Raw genomic sequence first — 17,619 nt, 5'->3', positions numbered from 1 at the left:
TGCATAAATATGATTTTTCCTTATGATCAAAGAAAGTCCTCCAGTGCTAGGAAAGAGTGAAATTCTTGGTGATAGAGCCACGTGCTCAAGATTGAGCAACAGTTAAGGAACTCTGATAGCTAATTCTTAACTTAGAAATGGTGATATTTCATGATTTGATGTCTGGGATTTTCTTCAAAGTAAAATGAGATGAACATGAAGTAAGGGCGAAGGTATAGAGGAAACAAAGTCAACTCTGAACTGCTGATTGTTGGAGCTGGGTATAGTATTTGGGGAGTTTACTGTCCTCTTCTCTTTACTTTTGTATATTTAAAATTTTCTATAATTACGGGTTTGAAATGAGAGACATGATCATTGCAGCCTAATACAGTGCAATATTTTGACCTGAAGTGATAATTCAGGCTGACTATTGCCAAGATATACTTGAGTAAATGTTGTGAAAGCCACAAGATAATCCTTCCGGATATTGTCATGAGTAAATGGTTGCACCCCATTCGTCATTTTGAAAACTCATGAGCAGGCCCACTTCCTTGACAGTCAGCATGGTGGACTGTAATTCCCAAAGCTGGCCGCAGCGATGTCTGCCATCCATGTTGCTCTCATGGTGTGGCTTTGGCACTCCCTCAGCTGAGAGAGGGGGCTGTGAACCCTCTAACACCTGGGAGGGCTTGTGACTCTGGCAGATATCTTACCATAGGAGGCTGTTATAGGAGGCAATACAAATCTCAGCACTTTGGGAGGCCAAGGTGGGCAGATTGCTTGAGCCCAGGAGTTCGAGACCAGCCTGGGCAACATGGTGAAACCCCATCTCTACACAAAGTACAAAAAAATTAGCCAGGCATGGTGGCATGTGCCTGTAGTCCCAGCTACCTGGGAGGCTGAAGTGGGAGGATCCTTTGAGCCTGGAAGGTCAAGGCTGCAGTGAGCCATGACCTTGCCACTGAATTCCAGCCTGGGCAACAGAATGAGATACTGTCTCAAAAAATAAAAAAATAAAAAATAAAAAACCCCAAAATACCAAAGGGGCAATACAGCTGCTGCCTGCCTTTCTCCATATGCTTACTCTTACAACCCAGCATCCTGCTGTGAGGAAGCCTCAGCAACCCATGCAGCCCTAGCATCGGCTTCCAGACATGGGAGTGAGCAAGCTTTCCAGTGATTACAGCCCACCCATCAAGTCATCCCCAGCTTTTCCATGTTCCCAGCAGAGGCTCCAGACACTGTGGAGCAGAGCAAGCCTTTTCTGCTGTTGTCTTTCTGAATTCATATTCACAGAACCTGTGAAGATCATAAGATGCTTGTTGGTTTATGCCACTCATTTGGGATGATTTGTTACATGGCAGTAGTAACTGAAACAGTTGGCATATGTTTGGGGGAGGAGAGAAGGGTCTTATTTCTCAGTGATCCTTTCTTTTTACAACATGCCCAACAGTTACACATATTTACACATATACTCAATGACTGTTTTGATGAGGTTCACAATGTTTACTATTTCTGTCTACATTAAGACATCCAGATCAGGAGCTATATTGTAAACCATCAGCTGTTCTCTGAATAAAGGGGTCGTGGCTGAGCAGTCAGGTGCATGGCACATGGCACATTATAGTAATTACTCTTCGGCACTTTTGTCATTGACATCATGTGACACTCATCAGTGTTATGATAATGGAATTTTGCCAATAGTTTATTCCATTTTTCTCTCTCCAAGCATTCATAGGTCCTTAACTTAGTGGATAACTTTACAAGCTTCTCCTCAGTTGTGCAATATTTTTACTTTAGAATGTGTTTGCTGTAAGACATGTGTCTAAATGATGACTGAAATCTCTTATCCTTGGGGGATAAAATTAATAAGACGTCCTGAAAAAATCATTCTCTTGCTTGGTCTTGAAAAAAATAAGTCACTAGAAATATCACTATACAAGATCTCCTGCTCAACATCAGTAAGCTGCCCTTGATGAAACAAATGTTCTGCATGAAAACATTACCTGTCTCCATGATTTTAACATTATATGTCAAACTATAGCCCCAATCAATTTTCTGAAAAGTAGCTAAACAAGCTAGGCATGGTCATGAATTATAGTTCTAGCCACGTGGGAGGCTGAGGAATGGCTTGAGCTCTGGCCATAAGGTGGCAGTGCGTGATGATCACGCCTGTGAATAGCCACTACAGTGCAGCGTGGACAACATAGCAAGACCCTGTTTCTTTAAAAAAAAAAAAATTGTTTAAATAGCTAAAAGAATCAAATGCCTATTTTAAGTAACAAATGAACATGCTAAGATGAAATGATTAAAATTTTGCTTCCTTATCATCAAACATTTAATATGGTTGTTAATAAGCTACTACTTTATATATGCAGGGACAGGTACATTTTGCCATATATGTTACATTTGTAACATACATACCACAACATACATACACACCATATACGTTACATTTGTGATATGACATGGCAAATGATGCACTTAGCAAATAAAATCTATTCAAAAAATGCAGATAAATGGTTATAACAAAAAAAGATCGTTTCCTAGCATGACTATTACTAGTGAGGTAGAAATGAACAGCTTGAAGAAAAGGTAAAAATGGAGGAGTGGAGGTGAACTGAACCAGTCACTTTTGCTGGTGGTTTTAGAAGGTCAATGGCTGCAATTGAGTGTTAAAGGGGCAATTTCAGAGAAAATTTCAGAGGAACTAACAGTTTAGTTTCATCATCACTCTGAGTTCTTTGTACCAACTCCTGAATAGAAAGGAAGATTTGGGATTAAAAAATCGCTAATGATACTTTTGCTTACCTCCTGCTGTTTAAATTTGTAAATTTCTCTATGTGAGACTGAAAGATTAGGTCCTGGGAAATTGTGGTTGGTGTGTAAGCACCAGAAATGTACAGAAGTATATATCCCCTTTGTTAACAGTGTCTGAGCCTGACATCCTACTATTCACACTTGGAATATTGTCCATATACTTTTTGGTAGAATGGTGTATCAAATTTGGTACAGAAATATGTCTGTTATGAACAACAGTGGCAGTGAAAACCAGGAGGATGTTAATGAGAGTTCTGTGGAGCTTTTACGCCACTGTGATATCTTTTTATAACAAACAAGGGCCTGAGATTAGGGGATGAGTGAGTTGCCAGTTCATTAAATTCTTGTCCATTAAATCCCATTTCTCTTTCTGGCTGCTTGTCAACAATCATCCCATTCTCAGATGTACTCATCCCAGCACATTCTTTCTTTTTTTATCATTGTGGCAAAAAAGCAAAACAAAACAAACAAAAAATAAGAACCCACATAACGTAAAATTCACACTCCCAACAGTTTCCCCAAGTATGCGGTGCAGTATTGTCAGCCACATGCAGGTTGTTGAGCAACAGATTCCTGGAACACTCCTCCACAATCCTGCATGAAAGTGCATTCATTTTGATATTCTATATTCACACTGGATTCCTGTTCCTTGTTTAAAAGTATAACTTTGCTCTGAGTTATACTTATTTTCATACTTTATTGCTACTTTTATATTCAACAAAAGTTTTTCAGTATTGGTGTAGTTTTATAATTGTGTTAATGATGAAAAGGACAATTGAACAATTAGATGCATGTGAAAATGAATAATTTGTATAATTATTTTTATCACAGGTAATTTGTTTATCTCTCTTTATTTTCTTTTACTTTCAAAAGAGATACAGCCTCCTTGAAGTATGAAATGAAGGCATTATAGTATATGGTTTTATCTATAATATTCTTTGATTCCTCTGCCTCTCACGATTTAATGATATTCTTTTTCTTTTTTTTTTTTTTTTTTTGAGACGGAGTCTCTTTCTGTTACCCAGGCTGGAGTGCAGTGGAGCAATCTGTGTTCACTGCAAACTCTGCCTCCCAGGTTCACGCCATTCTTCTGTCTCAGCCTCCTGAGTAGCTGGGACTACAGGCACACGCCACCACACCTGGCTGATTTTTTTTTTTTTTTTTTGTATTTTTAGTAGAGACGGGGTTTCACCATATTGACCAGAATGGTCTGGATCTCCTGACCTCGTGATCCACCTACCTCAGCCTCTCAAAGTGTTGGGATTACAGGCGTGAGCCACTGTGCCGGCCTCAGTGCATCTTAATATCAAGTATTTATATTTCATTTATCAAATCGATACCAAGAGTATTTGTTTTTAAATTGCCAGACAGGTCAGTTCATTTGTGTTAGGAAAGTATAGTGATTTTTAAGGCTGCAAGATAACATTCAGTTAGCTTCCCAACTTCCTAAAGACATTAACAACTTCTCCTAAGCTACTAAGTACTCTGAATACATTTAGAACTTTAAAACTGGATTGGGGCCAGGTGCGGTGGCTCATGCCTGTAATCCCAGCACTTTGGGAAGCCGAGGCGGGCAGATCACAAGGTCAAGAGATCGAGACCATCCTGGCCAACATGGTGAAATCCCATCTCTACTAAAAATACAAAAATGAGTTGAGCATGGTGGCGCGTGCCTGTAATCCCAGCTACTCGGGAGGCTAAGGCAGGAGAATCATTTGAACCCAGAAGGCGGAGGTTGCAGTGAGCTGAGTTCGCGCCACTGCACTCCAGCATCCAGCCTGGTGACAGAGCTAGACTCTGTCTCCAAAAAAAAAAAAAAAAGTGGATTGGAACTCTAGTGTCTTTGGGAAACAGCTAAACTCAAATGGGCTGCAGTAAATTCAGTGTCCTAGTGACCAACTAAATATATCCACAGAATTATTTCACCATGAACTGTCAGTCCCCTTGACTGAAATTGTGCTTTTTTTTTTTCTTCTGCAATAAAATTGTCAGCAGAGTCTGGCAGCAAAGTTTGGAAAATAGTTCAATCTTAGGGGGCCAGAGCTCTCATTTTAAAAGTATTTAGTTTTCCCAGAAAATCTTCTTATCTCTGCCATCTCCTCTCACTCTATACCCTAACCTTTCCCGAATCCTCCCCTCTCTTCTTACATGTCTATTTGTCTTTCTCGTGTGTGACATGTTTGGAAGTCCTGTTAAACCGGCATCTGTTCTGTTTTAGGAGAAACCCGACGCTAGCCCCACGTCACTTCAGCTGCGGTCCCAGATCGAAGTAAGCACAATGACTTTAATCATCTAGTTTTGCTTCTGCCCTTTTTTTTTTTTAAGTGACACTCTGTACAAATCAGATGAAGCCTGCTGCTCTGACCACACTGACTATACGAATCTTCTCTCGTAGGAGTCGCTTGGCTTCTGTAGCGCCGTGTCAACACCAGAAGTGGAAAGAAAGTAAGTCTTTCTCCCTCTGCCCAGGATCACTTTCCGAGAAGGTGTCTTTTAGGTCCATGCTGACGGAAATCAAACAGGCGATCGTGTGCGTATGTACTATGGACTTGAACGTCATTTTCCTTAACATGTTGCATGCATGTGTATGTATCTAGGTGGCTAAGAATGTGTTTTGTAATGCAGTTAGTGATGTCTAAGGATTTTGTGAAGAGTTACTGATTTTACACTGCCTATTGTGAATAAACCCTAAATAAATCTCTGGAAATAAAAGAGAAAGGGAAAGGATAGGTGCATTAACCAAGATGGATTTTCATCTTTTACATTAATTTTTAATATAGGATGAAAGTTATCAAGAAGCAAGATACAAAAATAAAATGTACTATATTCCAGAATAAACCAATGATTAAAAACCCATCTTCTGCACCTCATTTTGGTAGGTGACCTTAAAACAGCAATGAACATGTGTGTAAAAAAATGGCAAATGATCCCTAGCCTTTCCTGTTAAAGGTAATATTTTTGCTTCCTTGACCCAACTTGGGCCCTGTAATTTCTGCTTTCATAGAAGCTAATTTTATGTTTCATGTTGTATTTTCAGTATTTCTTTTAGGCAACATAAATAAGACAAAAAACAAAGAGAATCTTTTTTCTAAAACCTTTTCTTTTTCTACTTTATTGCATCATCATTATGCTAGAATGTTCTATTTGTGATCTTCCATGGTAAAAAAATTTAAAGAAAGTCTACATCTCTAAACAGACGCTTCCTTTGGCATGGAGCCACTTGTACGTACATGCCAAGGGAGGCATAGAAGTGGTTTAGGCATCAAATATTTCTGGAATGCAAAGCACACGTTGGGGAGAACTTGTGTGTGCTTTAGAGCACAGCTTTGCCTAATCCATCCACGTGTGTGTGCTGCTGGCACAGGCGGTTCAGGGAGGAGGGCTGCTTTGCCAGAAAGCTATAATTCTAAACTTAAGAGGCTTTGTGGGTTTGGTTCTGGACTGAGGAACATTGCGGGTGATGTCCCACAGCAAACCAAGGCCACTGCCCACTCATGGTGCGAGGATAACTGTGCACATCCGTCAGCTTTTTTTTGTTTTGCTTACCTTGCCTCTTCCCAGGAACCTGGCAATGTGGAGGCTGAAATAGACAAAAAAGACTCAAGTTGACCTTGACTTTGAACTTGGAGGTACTGTGGTGGGGTAGAAGCATCAAGTGAATGGGCTGTAGCCTTTTCTGCCCTAGTTTATTACTTATGTAGCATGATTCAGGCTGAGAGCTCAGGTGTTCCCTCAGAATCTCTGAATCCTTCAGGAAACAAGAAATGTTTGCTTTTCCTCCTAAGAGGAAGTGACTCACCAAATTTGTACTAACCTTAGTTAGGCTGGGTAGTACTTCTTCCCCTCAATTGTGGACAGTCATTCTTTCCGTGTTTATATCCTTTGCTTAGTAAAATGTGGCATGGCTCTTGGGGCCGAAAGAGACTGATGGCCTCCTTTGAGGTTAACGAAAAAATTCAAACACACACCCACTGTCTCCATTTGTAATATTGTCATCTTGCCTCTATAATTTTAAGTGGTTCAAACTTAATGTGCTTCTAAACAATTTGAAAGTTTAAAAACATTTTGTCCTTTATTTCTCTGTTAATGGCTTTTGAAAATTATGCTACCCTTTGCTTTTAACTTAAAAACACTTTCTTTTAAAAACTTTTATGGCTGGGTGCAGAGGCTCAGGCCTGTAATTCCAGCACTTTGGGAGGCTGAAGTGGGAGGATCACTTGAGGCCAGGAGTTTGAGATCAGCCTGGGCAACATAGTAAGACCCTCTCTGATCCAGCACCATGCCCCTGCCCCCAGCCCCCCAAAATTAGCCAAGTGTGGTGGTGCCCACCTGTAGTCCCAGCTACTCGGGAGGCTGAGGCAGGTGGGTCCCCTGAGCCCAGGAAGTTAAGGTTGCAGTGAGCTGTGATCATGCTTGGGTGACAGAACAAGACCCCATCTCAAAAGAAAAAAGTAATAAAACAAATTTAAACTTACAGTAAAGTTTCAAGGACTGAGAATTTTGCAGTGAATGTTCATGTAATCTTCACGTAGGCCACCAGTTGTTGACATTTGCACACTCCTGAGCTTTCTCTCTGTCTCTCTGTCTCTCTCTCTCTCACACACACACACACACACACACACCACCACCACCACCACCACCACCACTAATTATTATTACTGCTAGCCTGTTTGAGAATAAATGGTAGACATCACGACTGTCACCCCAAATGCTTAAGCAAGTATTTCCTAAGGACAACATTCTGTTACAGAATAATATAGTATAATGACCAAATACAGGAAACTTAATAACTTTTTCTAGTACACAGTTTCTATTCTAGTTTTTCTTTTTCTTTTCTCTTCTTTTCTTTGTTTCTTTCTTTTTTTTTTTTTTGTTTTTTGAGAGGGAGCATCGCTCTGTTGCCCAGGCTGGAGTGCAGTGGCATCATCTCGGCTCACTGCAACCTCTACCTCTTGGGTTCAAGCTATTCTGCCTCAGCCTCTTGAGTAGCTGAGATTACAGGCACCCGCCACCACACCTGGCTATTTTTTTTTATATTTTAGTAGAGAAGGTGTTTCACCATGTTGGTCAGACTGGTCTCGAATTCCTGACGTCAAATGATCTGCCCGCCTTGGCCTCTCAAAGTGCTGGGATTACAGGGATGAGCCACTGTGCCTGGCCCTATTTGTTTTTCTAATTGTCGCAATAATGTCTCTTATAGCACTGTTTTTCCAATCCAGCACTTTTTAGAAAAAAAAAAATCACTCACAGCATGTTGGTGTCATGTCTTTTGTCACATTTAATCTGAAAGGGTTTCTTAGCCTTCCTTTATCTTTGACAATAATGACATTTTTCAGAGTGTAAGCTAGTTGTTTGGTGAAGTGTTTGTTTAGCATTTATTTGTTTTTGTTTTTTGATTTTTTTTGCTCCACAGTGCATTACATCAGGGGGCCCGTGGTGTCCATTTGTTTCATTATTAGTGATATTAATTTCGGTCATTCAGTGAAGGTGGTATCCGCCAGGTTTTCTTTGAGAAGTTTTGATTTCTTCTTTGTAGTGAATATATATGTATATATTGTGAGGTGATAATCTGAGACCATGAAACTATCATGGTTCTCATCAAACTTTTACCTAATGGTTTTAGATTCTTTCCATGATTCTTGCCTGAATCAGTGTTGCTGTGATGGTTGCAAAAGGGTGATACTTATTCTTGTATTGATGATTATTTTGTATAAAATCTCCCAAGAGAGTTTGTGTTTAAATTTCATTTGCTTTTAAAGATCTATCACTCTGAAAATCCTAGGTCAGATTATATTTTGAGTAGGTTTGATGCCTTGTCTCTATTGAATAATTTATTAATTGTATTTGAAGATGCAAATAGACACGCTCACTATTCCTTTACATCAAAATGCTTCCTGGGAGCCTTGCCGTTGAGTATGGGAGCCTCAAAGGGTGACCTGGTGAACCAGTTCGCTGTGTCTAGTTGGTGTCTGCAAAAGTCTCTGCCAACCAAAATATCATTCTGTGTCAGAGTGGTATTCTATGGGCAGAAGTTTTCTCTGCTTTTTATTACAAAAACAAGAGAACTTAGAAAACGCATGTGGGCAAGACCTGCAGGGGCCCACCCTTAGAAGCAGAAATGCAGAGGAGGCAGTGTGGAAGCTGAGCACTGCTCCTGCGACTCCTGCCTCGCAGATCCAGTTTCCCAACTTGTCTCAGGCACCCCCAGTGCGCGTGCCTCCATCCTCCTCACCCAGCTAAAACCTATTCCAAGGGAGAGATCTGGCTTTAATTATGCTTCAAATGTCTGTTTCTAAAAAATAACATCACTTCTCTCGGCAGTATTTAGCATTTAACAGGGTTTAAAGTCTCAAGTTACAGGAAGTTAGCTCTGACCAGAAGATGGGGAGGGAAAGAGACAAGCAGTGAGATTTCCGACATACCTGGCATCTCAGCATCTATTATAGATGCTCCTGCCAAGTGGGGCTGCTGGCCCCTGGATGTGCTCGACCCGCGTATACAAGAGGTAGGTTGATAGGTAGGTGATAGGGAAGTAGGTGGGGGAAAGAAAGACTAGACCCTCCCTACCTCGTCATGAGTTTGATGGGGTCCCCATTCGTCCTTATTTTCTTACTTCATAGAGAAGGCCAGGAGGGCTTTCATTTGAGCCTCTTCTGTTTATATCTGTCTACGTTGTTTATTGATGAGACTATCTGTTACTGGAAAGGGGTCCTGATCTAGACCCCAAGAGAAGATTCTTGGACCTCGTGCAAGAAAGAATTCAGGGCAAGTCCGTAGAGTAAAGTGAAAGCAAGTTTGTTAGAGAAGTAAAGAAACCAAAGAATGGCTACTCCAGAGGCAGAGCAGTGGCATGGGCTGCTCGACTGAGTAGACGTACAGTTGATTTTTGATTATATGTTAAACAAGGGGTGAATTATTTAAAAGTTTTCTGGGGAAGGGGCAGGCAGTTCCCAGAACTGAGGGTCCCTCCCTTTTCAGACCATATAGGGTAACTTCCAGATGTTGTCATGGCACCTGTAAACTGTCATGGTCCTGGTAGGAGTGTCTTTTGGCATGCTAACGCATTATAATTCACATATAATGACCAGTGAGGGTGACCAGAGGTCACTTTTTCATCACCATCTTGGATTTGGTGAGTTTTGGCCATCTTCTTTACTGCATCCTTTTTTATCGGCAGGATCTTTGACCTGTATCTTGTGATACCAGTCCTGCCAACCTCCTGTCTCATCCTGTCACTAAGAATGCCTAGCGTTCTGGAAATGCAGCCCAGCAGGTCTCAGCCTTATTTTACCCAGCCCCAGTTCAAGGTGGAGGTGCTGTGGTTCAAATGCCTCTGACATACGTGCTTTATTACTCAATCTTGGATTTGTGTCAACTGGCTGAACAGGTGAAATTAACTAATTTTCTATTACCAGAGACTTTCAAGAATATTTAGAGAGTAAGGCTTTTTTTGAGGGAGCTGGGAAATAGCTTAATAACTACGACAAATAAGTTTAGCTACGAGTCGCAGAAAACCTGACAAATAGTGATTCCTTAGACACATCTGAGTTCCATGAATGGGTCCAGGGCTGGTTCCGTGACTCAAGTCGGCCTTCGGAAACCCAGATGGCTGGATTGCTTTCTTTTTGTCTTCTTTCTTTTTCTTTGCCCTCATAGCCTTAAAGTGGCTGCTGCATCTTCTAGGTGGGAAGAAAAAGCAGGGCGAAGGCAGGGAAGAAGGCAGTAGGTCCCAAGGTTAAACCATGTGCTTTGCAGAGCTTTCCTAGAAACCCTGTCCACCACGTTCCAGTGTGTGCCACTCATTTCCTCATGCAGCAGCTGTTTGCTGACCAACCTGTTGTTGAAGGCACCCTTCGGGGGCCCAGGATTTAGTGGTGGACAGAGCTGTCACAAGCTTATGTACAGCTTACGTTTGAAGGCAGGGGGATATACTAGAACAAAAATTACATATTTAAAGTCGTGGCACGGAGAAAAATAAAGCAAAGAAAGGGGACCCAGAATTGGGTCACTTGACCACCATAGCTATAAGGGAGTTTAGAGAAGTGAGCGTTTTTAATGGAGCACATTGCTGTCCTAAACAACGTAGGGTTTTTTTTTTTTGAGACAGAGTCTTGCTCTGTAGCCCAGGCTGGAGTGCAGTGGCATGATCTCAGCTCACTGCAAGCTCCGCCTCCTGGGTTCACGCCATTCTCCTGCCTCAGCCTCCCTAGTAGCTGGGACTGCAGGCGCCCGCTACCATGCCCGCCTAATTTTTTGTATTTTCAGTAGAGACAGGTTTCACTGTGTTAGCCAGGATGGTCTTGATCTCCTGACCTCATGATCTGCCCGCCTCGGCCTCCCAAAGTGCTGGGATTACAGGCGTGAGCCACCGCACCCAGCCCAGGGTTCTTTTCTTAAGGAAAGAGGGTGAATAGACATTGTATTGGAGACTAGCAGTATTTTCTACGAATAGTTAAACTTTTATTTGTATGCATGTAAACAAAGGAATCTGAAAATTGCCTAGATGTCTGACAAACTGTGTGTCAAGATTTTTTATTGTCATTACATCCAAGGAAGCCAACTGTAGGGAGGGCCACCTGGCTATTTTGTATTCTGTTTATGGAGGAAATCTTCATGGGGTAGTTTATATAGACTAAAAACTGAAAAGGCATAAGCAGGTAATGATAGGTGATGTTTATTGAGTTCTTATTATGTGCCAGGAACTGAGCTAAGCACTTAACATTGATGCATTTAATACAAAAACCCTATGAGATGATAAATGGTATGATTCCCATTTACAAATGCAAAACTAAAGGACAGAGGTAAGTTGCCCAGGACTACACACTTACTAAGGAGCAGTACACAGATTTGGTCCCAGTTCAGAACCCATAACCCTAACCACAGAGCTATAATTCCAAAGTCCTTAGAATGCATTGCTTATGCAAATACAGAGGCTAGTGGCAAATCGTGTTCGGTAGCATCAAATAAATAGCAGCAGTTAAAACCTACACTTCAGAGTTCCCTTGAAAATAGGAGCAAATTCTACCCTCATCCAGATATAAGCTGGGTCCTGGTTATTTATCTGTAGAGGCAGGAAAGTCCAAAATAAATCTCAAAACTTCACCTTAGCCAATATTTATAACTTCTTTTCTACTAAGTCTTTCACTGGAGTTGAACAGTCACTGATTTAGTTTCCCTTTTTTTCATTATCTGTGGCTACACTTGAACTGTTTTATCGTCAAAAAGTCCAAAAATGTATAGCATGATGGAAAAGGAAGGTAAATAAAAGGAGAGAAGGCCAATAGAGCAGTGTTCTGTGGTTAAAAAAGAGGATCGAATATAGTTTATAAATGTTCTATGCGGACACTTAACTCTCCTTGGACAATGCTTTACTCTCGGGTATGTTTTATCTGGCAAGCTGATTACTCTTTTGATTATGTCAGCTTTCCTTTTTTCCCTCTCAAAGATCTTTGTCTTCACCCTCTTTCCTCTGACTGCAGGGAAGAAGCCCCAGCACACATGTGCCTGTTGCAGTCCCTCCAGCTCCCTGTTTTGGATCATCTGCTGCTCTCTGGATTGCTTGCATCTCTGATCTGATCTTCTCCTCCTCCTACTCCTTCTCTTCTTCTTCTTCTTTCTCCTCTTCTTCTTCTTCCTCTTGTTCCTCCTCCTCTTCCTCCTCCTACTCCTTCTCTTCTTCCTCTTCTTCTTCCTCCTCTTCTTCCTCTTTGTCCTCCTCCTCTTCCACTCCTCCTCCTCCTCCTCCTCCTCCTCTGTGGTCTGCCATCCACCTACCTGGCCACCTTAACCCTTGCTACGTGCTCCCTAGGCAGAGCAAAAGCTGCTGCAGTTTCTCAGACAGGCCCTATTCTCCCATGGCATGCTGAGCCTCGGAAATGCTGCTCCTTCAGTGGGATGCTCTGTCTCCCACTCTCTCACCATCATCCCCCACCGCCTGCCCCCTGACCTTTCCCTGGGCAAGCTCCATTTAATCTTAAAACCTCAGCTCTGGAGTTGGCCTCTCCCAGAATTCTCCCCTAAACCATAGACTTGAGGTGAAGTGGCCTGCTACTTGGCCTCTATACCCCCTGGACTCTCCTGCTCCCGTTGCAGTGGAGTGTGTGTGTGTGTATGTGTGTGTGTGTTGTCACCTTCCACCGTGAACTTCTTGAGCCCTAGATCTTTTGCTTCTCTCCTGGCACACAGAAGATATTCCGTAATGTTGAATAAATCAATTGAGTGACTGAGCATGCACAAACATGCTTAGGTCTTCTTTACTCTAGAAAAATCTGCTTGCCATTCTTCCAGACTCTGTTTCTGTTTCTTTCTCTAATTGCTAAACTTCTCCCATGAAGCCTGGCTCCAGTCTTCATTCCCTGATGAAATGTTATTTCAGAGGTCAATGGCTTTATAGGAACCTAACCAGAGACCTCGCCCCGTGTGCAGTTCCTATTGCATTGGGTCCTGCTGACTTTTCCTCAGGTCGCATTTCTCTCATCTCCCTTGGTGGCTGTGACTTTGCCACCAAGTTTCGAGTTTTTCCTCCTTTATGTGCACTCTGTGCAGCTCTGGCCACCCCTTACTGTAAGTGCACCCCAGGCTTTTTACCCAGCCTGTGCGCTCTCCCAGGGCTCTTACCTGTGCCCATGGCTTTGAGCTCTTTAGGTACCCATTGTAGATTTAACTCTCTAGCTCTGACCTTTACAATCTGGTAGCTTGCCTATTACAGCCTCTTGCTGAAAAATGCCTGCTCTCTAACATCTCAGCCACCCAAACTGCCCATTCATATAACATAATTCACCACTTCCTCTTGACCCTTCTCTAACCACCTGCTCTTTGTCCATACTTCCCTCTCTGTATCCTTGAGTAACTTTTCTGCCCTTCACCCAGGGTTTTTCATCATGATGTCCTGCTTTTTTTCCTTGACCCCAGATTGTCAACTGCCAAATCCTGTTTTTCAACTTCTGTAACTTTTCCTTTGTTTCCCTCTGTTTTAGTCCATTTTGTGTTGCTATAATAGAATACCTAAGACTGGTTAATTTCTTTTCTTTTCTTTTCTTTTCTTTTCATTTTCTTTTCTTTTCTTTGAGACAGTCTTGCTCTGTCACCCAGGCTGGAGTGTGGTGGCACAGTCTTGGCTCACTGCAACCTCCACCTCCTGAGTTCAAGTGATTCTCCTGCCTCAGCCTCTTGAGTAGCTGGAACTACAGGCATGTGCCACCACGCCCAAGTAATTTTTGTATTTTTAGTAGAGACAGGGTTTCACCATGTTGGCCAGGCTTGTTATGAACTCCTGACCTCAAGTGATCCACTCACCTCAGCCCCCCAAAGTGCTAGGATTACAGGTGTGAGCCACTGTGCCTGGCTGAGACTGGCTAATTTCCTTCTTTTTTTTCTTTCTTTCTTTCTTTTTTTCTGAGATGGAGTTTTGCTCTTGTTGCTCAGGCTGGAGTGCAATGGTGCAATCTTGGCTCACTGCAACCTCCACCCACCAGGTTTAAGTGATTCTCCTGCATCAGTCTCCCAAGTAGCTGGGATTACAGGCATGTGCCACCAAGCCCGGCTCATTTTGTATTTTTAGCAGAGATGGGGGTTTCTCCATGTTGGTCAGCCTGGTCTGGAACTCCCGACCTCAGGTGATCCACCCGCCTCAGCCTCCCAAAGTGCTGGAATTACAGGTGTGAGCCGCTGTGCCCGGCCCGAGACTGGCTAATTTCTAAAGAAAAAATGTTTATTCAGCTCAGGGTTCTGCAGCCTGGGAAGTTCAAGAGCATGGCCTTGGCTTCCGGGGAGGGCCTTCCTGTGGGGTCATAACATGGTAAAAAAAAGCCAAAGGGGAAGTGAACAGATGTGAAGAGCCAGGACCAAACAAGAAGAATAACCTCACTTTGTAACAGCCCACTCTCTCAGGAACCGATCCATTTCCATGGGAATTAATCCAGGCCCTCAAGAGTGAGAACTCACTACCACAAGCATGGCAGTAAACCATTCATGAGGGATCTGCTCCTGTGACCCAACACCTCCTGCTAGGCCCCACCTCCCAGCATCACCACACGGGAAATCAAATTTCATCATGAGTTTCAGTGGGGACAGAAAGACCATACCCAAACTATAGCACCCTTTGTGTATTTTTAATCTGTATTGTTCCAAGTGAGACCCTTAGTGCTCTTTTCATGAACTAAAGAGCATTCCAGAAATTGCTTTTGGATTTATCTCCCTAAAATACACTCAGGTCACGTCTCATTGAGGGGATGCCCAGCTCCCCCCAGTGACATCTATAAATTAGGACCTGTCTGGGTTTTCACCTTGGTAACCAGTGCCCCCTACATGCATCCCTGGCCTTTCTTTATTGCTGGCTCTCCCCAGCAATAACCTCATACCTTCATATAACCCCTACTCCAGCCCAACTAGATATTATGATTACCCAAATGCCCCCTTGGCTGTCTGAATTTCATGCCTTGGAAGCATTTCCTTTCCTTCAGGTCCTATTTGAAAGGCTGTTTCTCCTTGAGTGCTTTCTCAGTCTCTTCACCGTCTGTATCCTCTCCTCTCCTTGGACTCCAGTAGTATTTTCCATGGATCTGATGTCTCTTAACATACTGTAACACGTATCATATCATCATTGTTGTCAACATCATCATAACATGGTTTCTTCGGTGATGTCTATATATTGGGTACTGTGCGAATCTCTCATGATATGTTATCTCTTTTTTGTTGTTTTTTGTATAAACTCATTGAGGTATATATTATATTTGAGACTCATTAGCTTGCCTAAATTCCCAGAGCTAGAGACACACATCTCAATCCATTCTGAGTGTCATTATACCTTGGAATTAAGATGCCCTGCCTGGTACCAGACTCTCTGGGTTCAAATCCAGGTTGTCTATCTTACCAGCTCTGCAACTTTCGGGCAAGTCACTTGACCTTTCTATCTATAGTTTCCACAATTACAAAATGAAGATGATAATTGTAGTGCTTACCTCACTTACTAAGCCACCAAGAGCATAGTAAGCCCTGATAATCTTGTCTGTTATCTGTCTTGTCTGGCCCACATTCATGCCTTTGCCTGTGGCTTGAGCCACTTGTATATTTCCCTAATCCCAGAAGAACCTACATAGTCATGAGCCCTGAGGCTGAGAGCTCACTCTTCCGATTTTCTTCAGTGTTCAGGATACTGGTTTGCACAGAGCAAGTGCTCATTTAGTACTTGCATTGAATTCATTGAATGCCCCTAGTTCTTTGAAATAGGGCTACAAATGGATTGTTCCCAGGACTGGAATTTCAGAGAAGCTACCTTGAGCTTACTTGTTACCCAACATGTGTCAGTGTCTCCCCAGACTGATAGCATGAATAAAAAGTGCTTTCCGCTTATAAATATTAACATTATAAAGACACCTGTAAATAAACATTTAACAGAATAGTAGCTTCCATAAATTGCCAAATCTTTTTCTGATGGTTGCCCCCATTTTCTTACTGGATTCTGTTTCATAGTCTGCTTCAAGTCTCCCTAGATTTTCCTTTCCTAAAATAGAAACAACTGCTGGGCATGGTGATCTGCACCTATGGTCCTAGCTACTCGCGAGGCTGATGCAGGAAGATTGCTTGAGCTCAGGAGTTCGAGACTAACCTGGGCAACATAGCAAGACCCTGTCTCTTAAAAGAAAAAAGAAAGAAAGGAAGAAAGAAAGAACAGACTACATAATACCTTCAGATGAAGGTACAATACCAAGAAACTCATACATAATATTGTGATTTAGAAAATCATGCTGTGGAATTATCAGTCCTCCTTTGGAAGTAGACAAGATTCAGTGAAAAGGGCTGATGAGGTCTGTGAGTTTAGGAAATCCAGGTCAAGCCACGTCCCCTGGTGCTGACATGAATGCATCCTGTCTCCACATCCTGTTTGTGGCGGGGCTATGGTGTAGGGTGGGGACACCCATGTTTTCCCCTGGGGAGTGTGTGTGTGCGCCCTGTGCCTGGGGCTTTTGTCTGTATATGGGATTGAGGACGTCACGCAGAGGCATGCCCTTCAGAGTGGGTCACAGGGTGCTTCTGCCCCACGGAGGTGGATGTGCCCTTGCTCTGTGCCTGGCGTCCTCCCAGTCCCCATGGGCTGTTAGAGCATCACCAAGATAACCAAAGGCAACTGGAGCCACCATTATTTGTTTTTTTCAGGCGCACCAGGGTGGGAAGCATAGGCAAAACAGCAAACTTAGGTTTCAGAAAACAAATGGACTGGCCCAAGAGCCAGGTGTTATTATGAGAGTAGGTGCCCTTCTGCCTTAATCAGTAGAGGCTGAGGGCATGAGGGCCAGGTCACTGGCCAGGAGGCTCATCCATCTGTGACTCGTCCTCTCTGCCACTTCATCCTCTGGGCTTCAGCTCCCTGGTGGGCATGGTGAGGAGTGTGAGTCAGGTGGTCTCCAGGGTCCTTCTAGCTCAGGCCATCTTTCGTTTTCTGCCCCAGTCTAAAGCATGCCCTGCACTGATCAATGTAGCTTGGACTCTGCATATCCTACTATGTTGTAGCTGGCGTAGGCTCTGGAGCTGGACAGAATCTGAGCGTGAATTTATGCTCTGCTAGTTGTGGGATTGGGAACAAGTTATTGGAATCCTTTATGCCTCAGGTTTCTATTCAATAGAGCATGCACAGAAACAGCTCTTTTCAAGGGTGGTGCTGTGAAATGCCCAGCACACAGCCTGGCAGGTGATAGGTGCTCACATTCTGCCGTTCCCTCCCTCACCCACTCTGTAATGTGCGGTGCTGCCCCTGGTGAGGGCAGTGAGTCTGATGTCTCTTCTCAGGCTCAGTAGACCGTGCCATACACACAGAGCTCATCA

General features: G+C 42.9%; 1 protein-coding gene across 2 annotated transcripts in view; it reads left to right on the top strand.

Annotated features, from left to right (window-relative positions):
• Positions 1-17,619, top strand: part of SASH1 (SAM and SH3 domain containing 1) — a 362,686-nt gene that overhangs the window by 246,740 nt on the left and 98,327 nt on the right. For both annotated transcript variants that reach the window (XM_033235129.1, XM_033235128.1), the window contains exons 3-4: positions 5,018-5,068; positions 5,195-5,244. In XM_033235129.1, coding sequence (XP_033091020.1) covers positions 5,018-5,068; positions 5,195-5,244 — 101 coding nt within the window. The remainder of the gene's footprint in view (positions 1-5,017; positions 5,069-5,194; positions 5,245-17,619) is intronic.

Source organism: Trachypithecus francoisi, unplaced genomic scaffold (genome assembly GCF_009764315.1).
Source record: "Trachypithecus francoisi isolate TF-2019V2 unplaced genomic scaffold, Tfra_2.0 Lachesis_group15, whole genome shotgun sequence".
Lineage (NCBI taxonomy): Eukaryota > Metazoa > Chordata > Mammalia > Primates > Cercopithecidae > Trachypithecus > Trachypithecus francoisi.
Note: the sequence above shows the minus strand (reverse complement) of the source record. Positions and strands in the feature narration are given on the sequence as shown.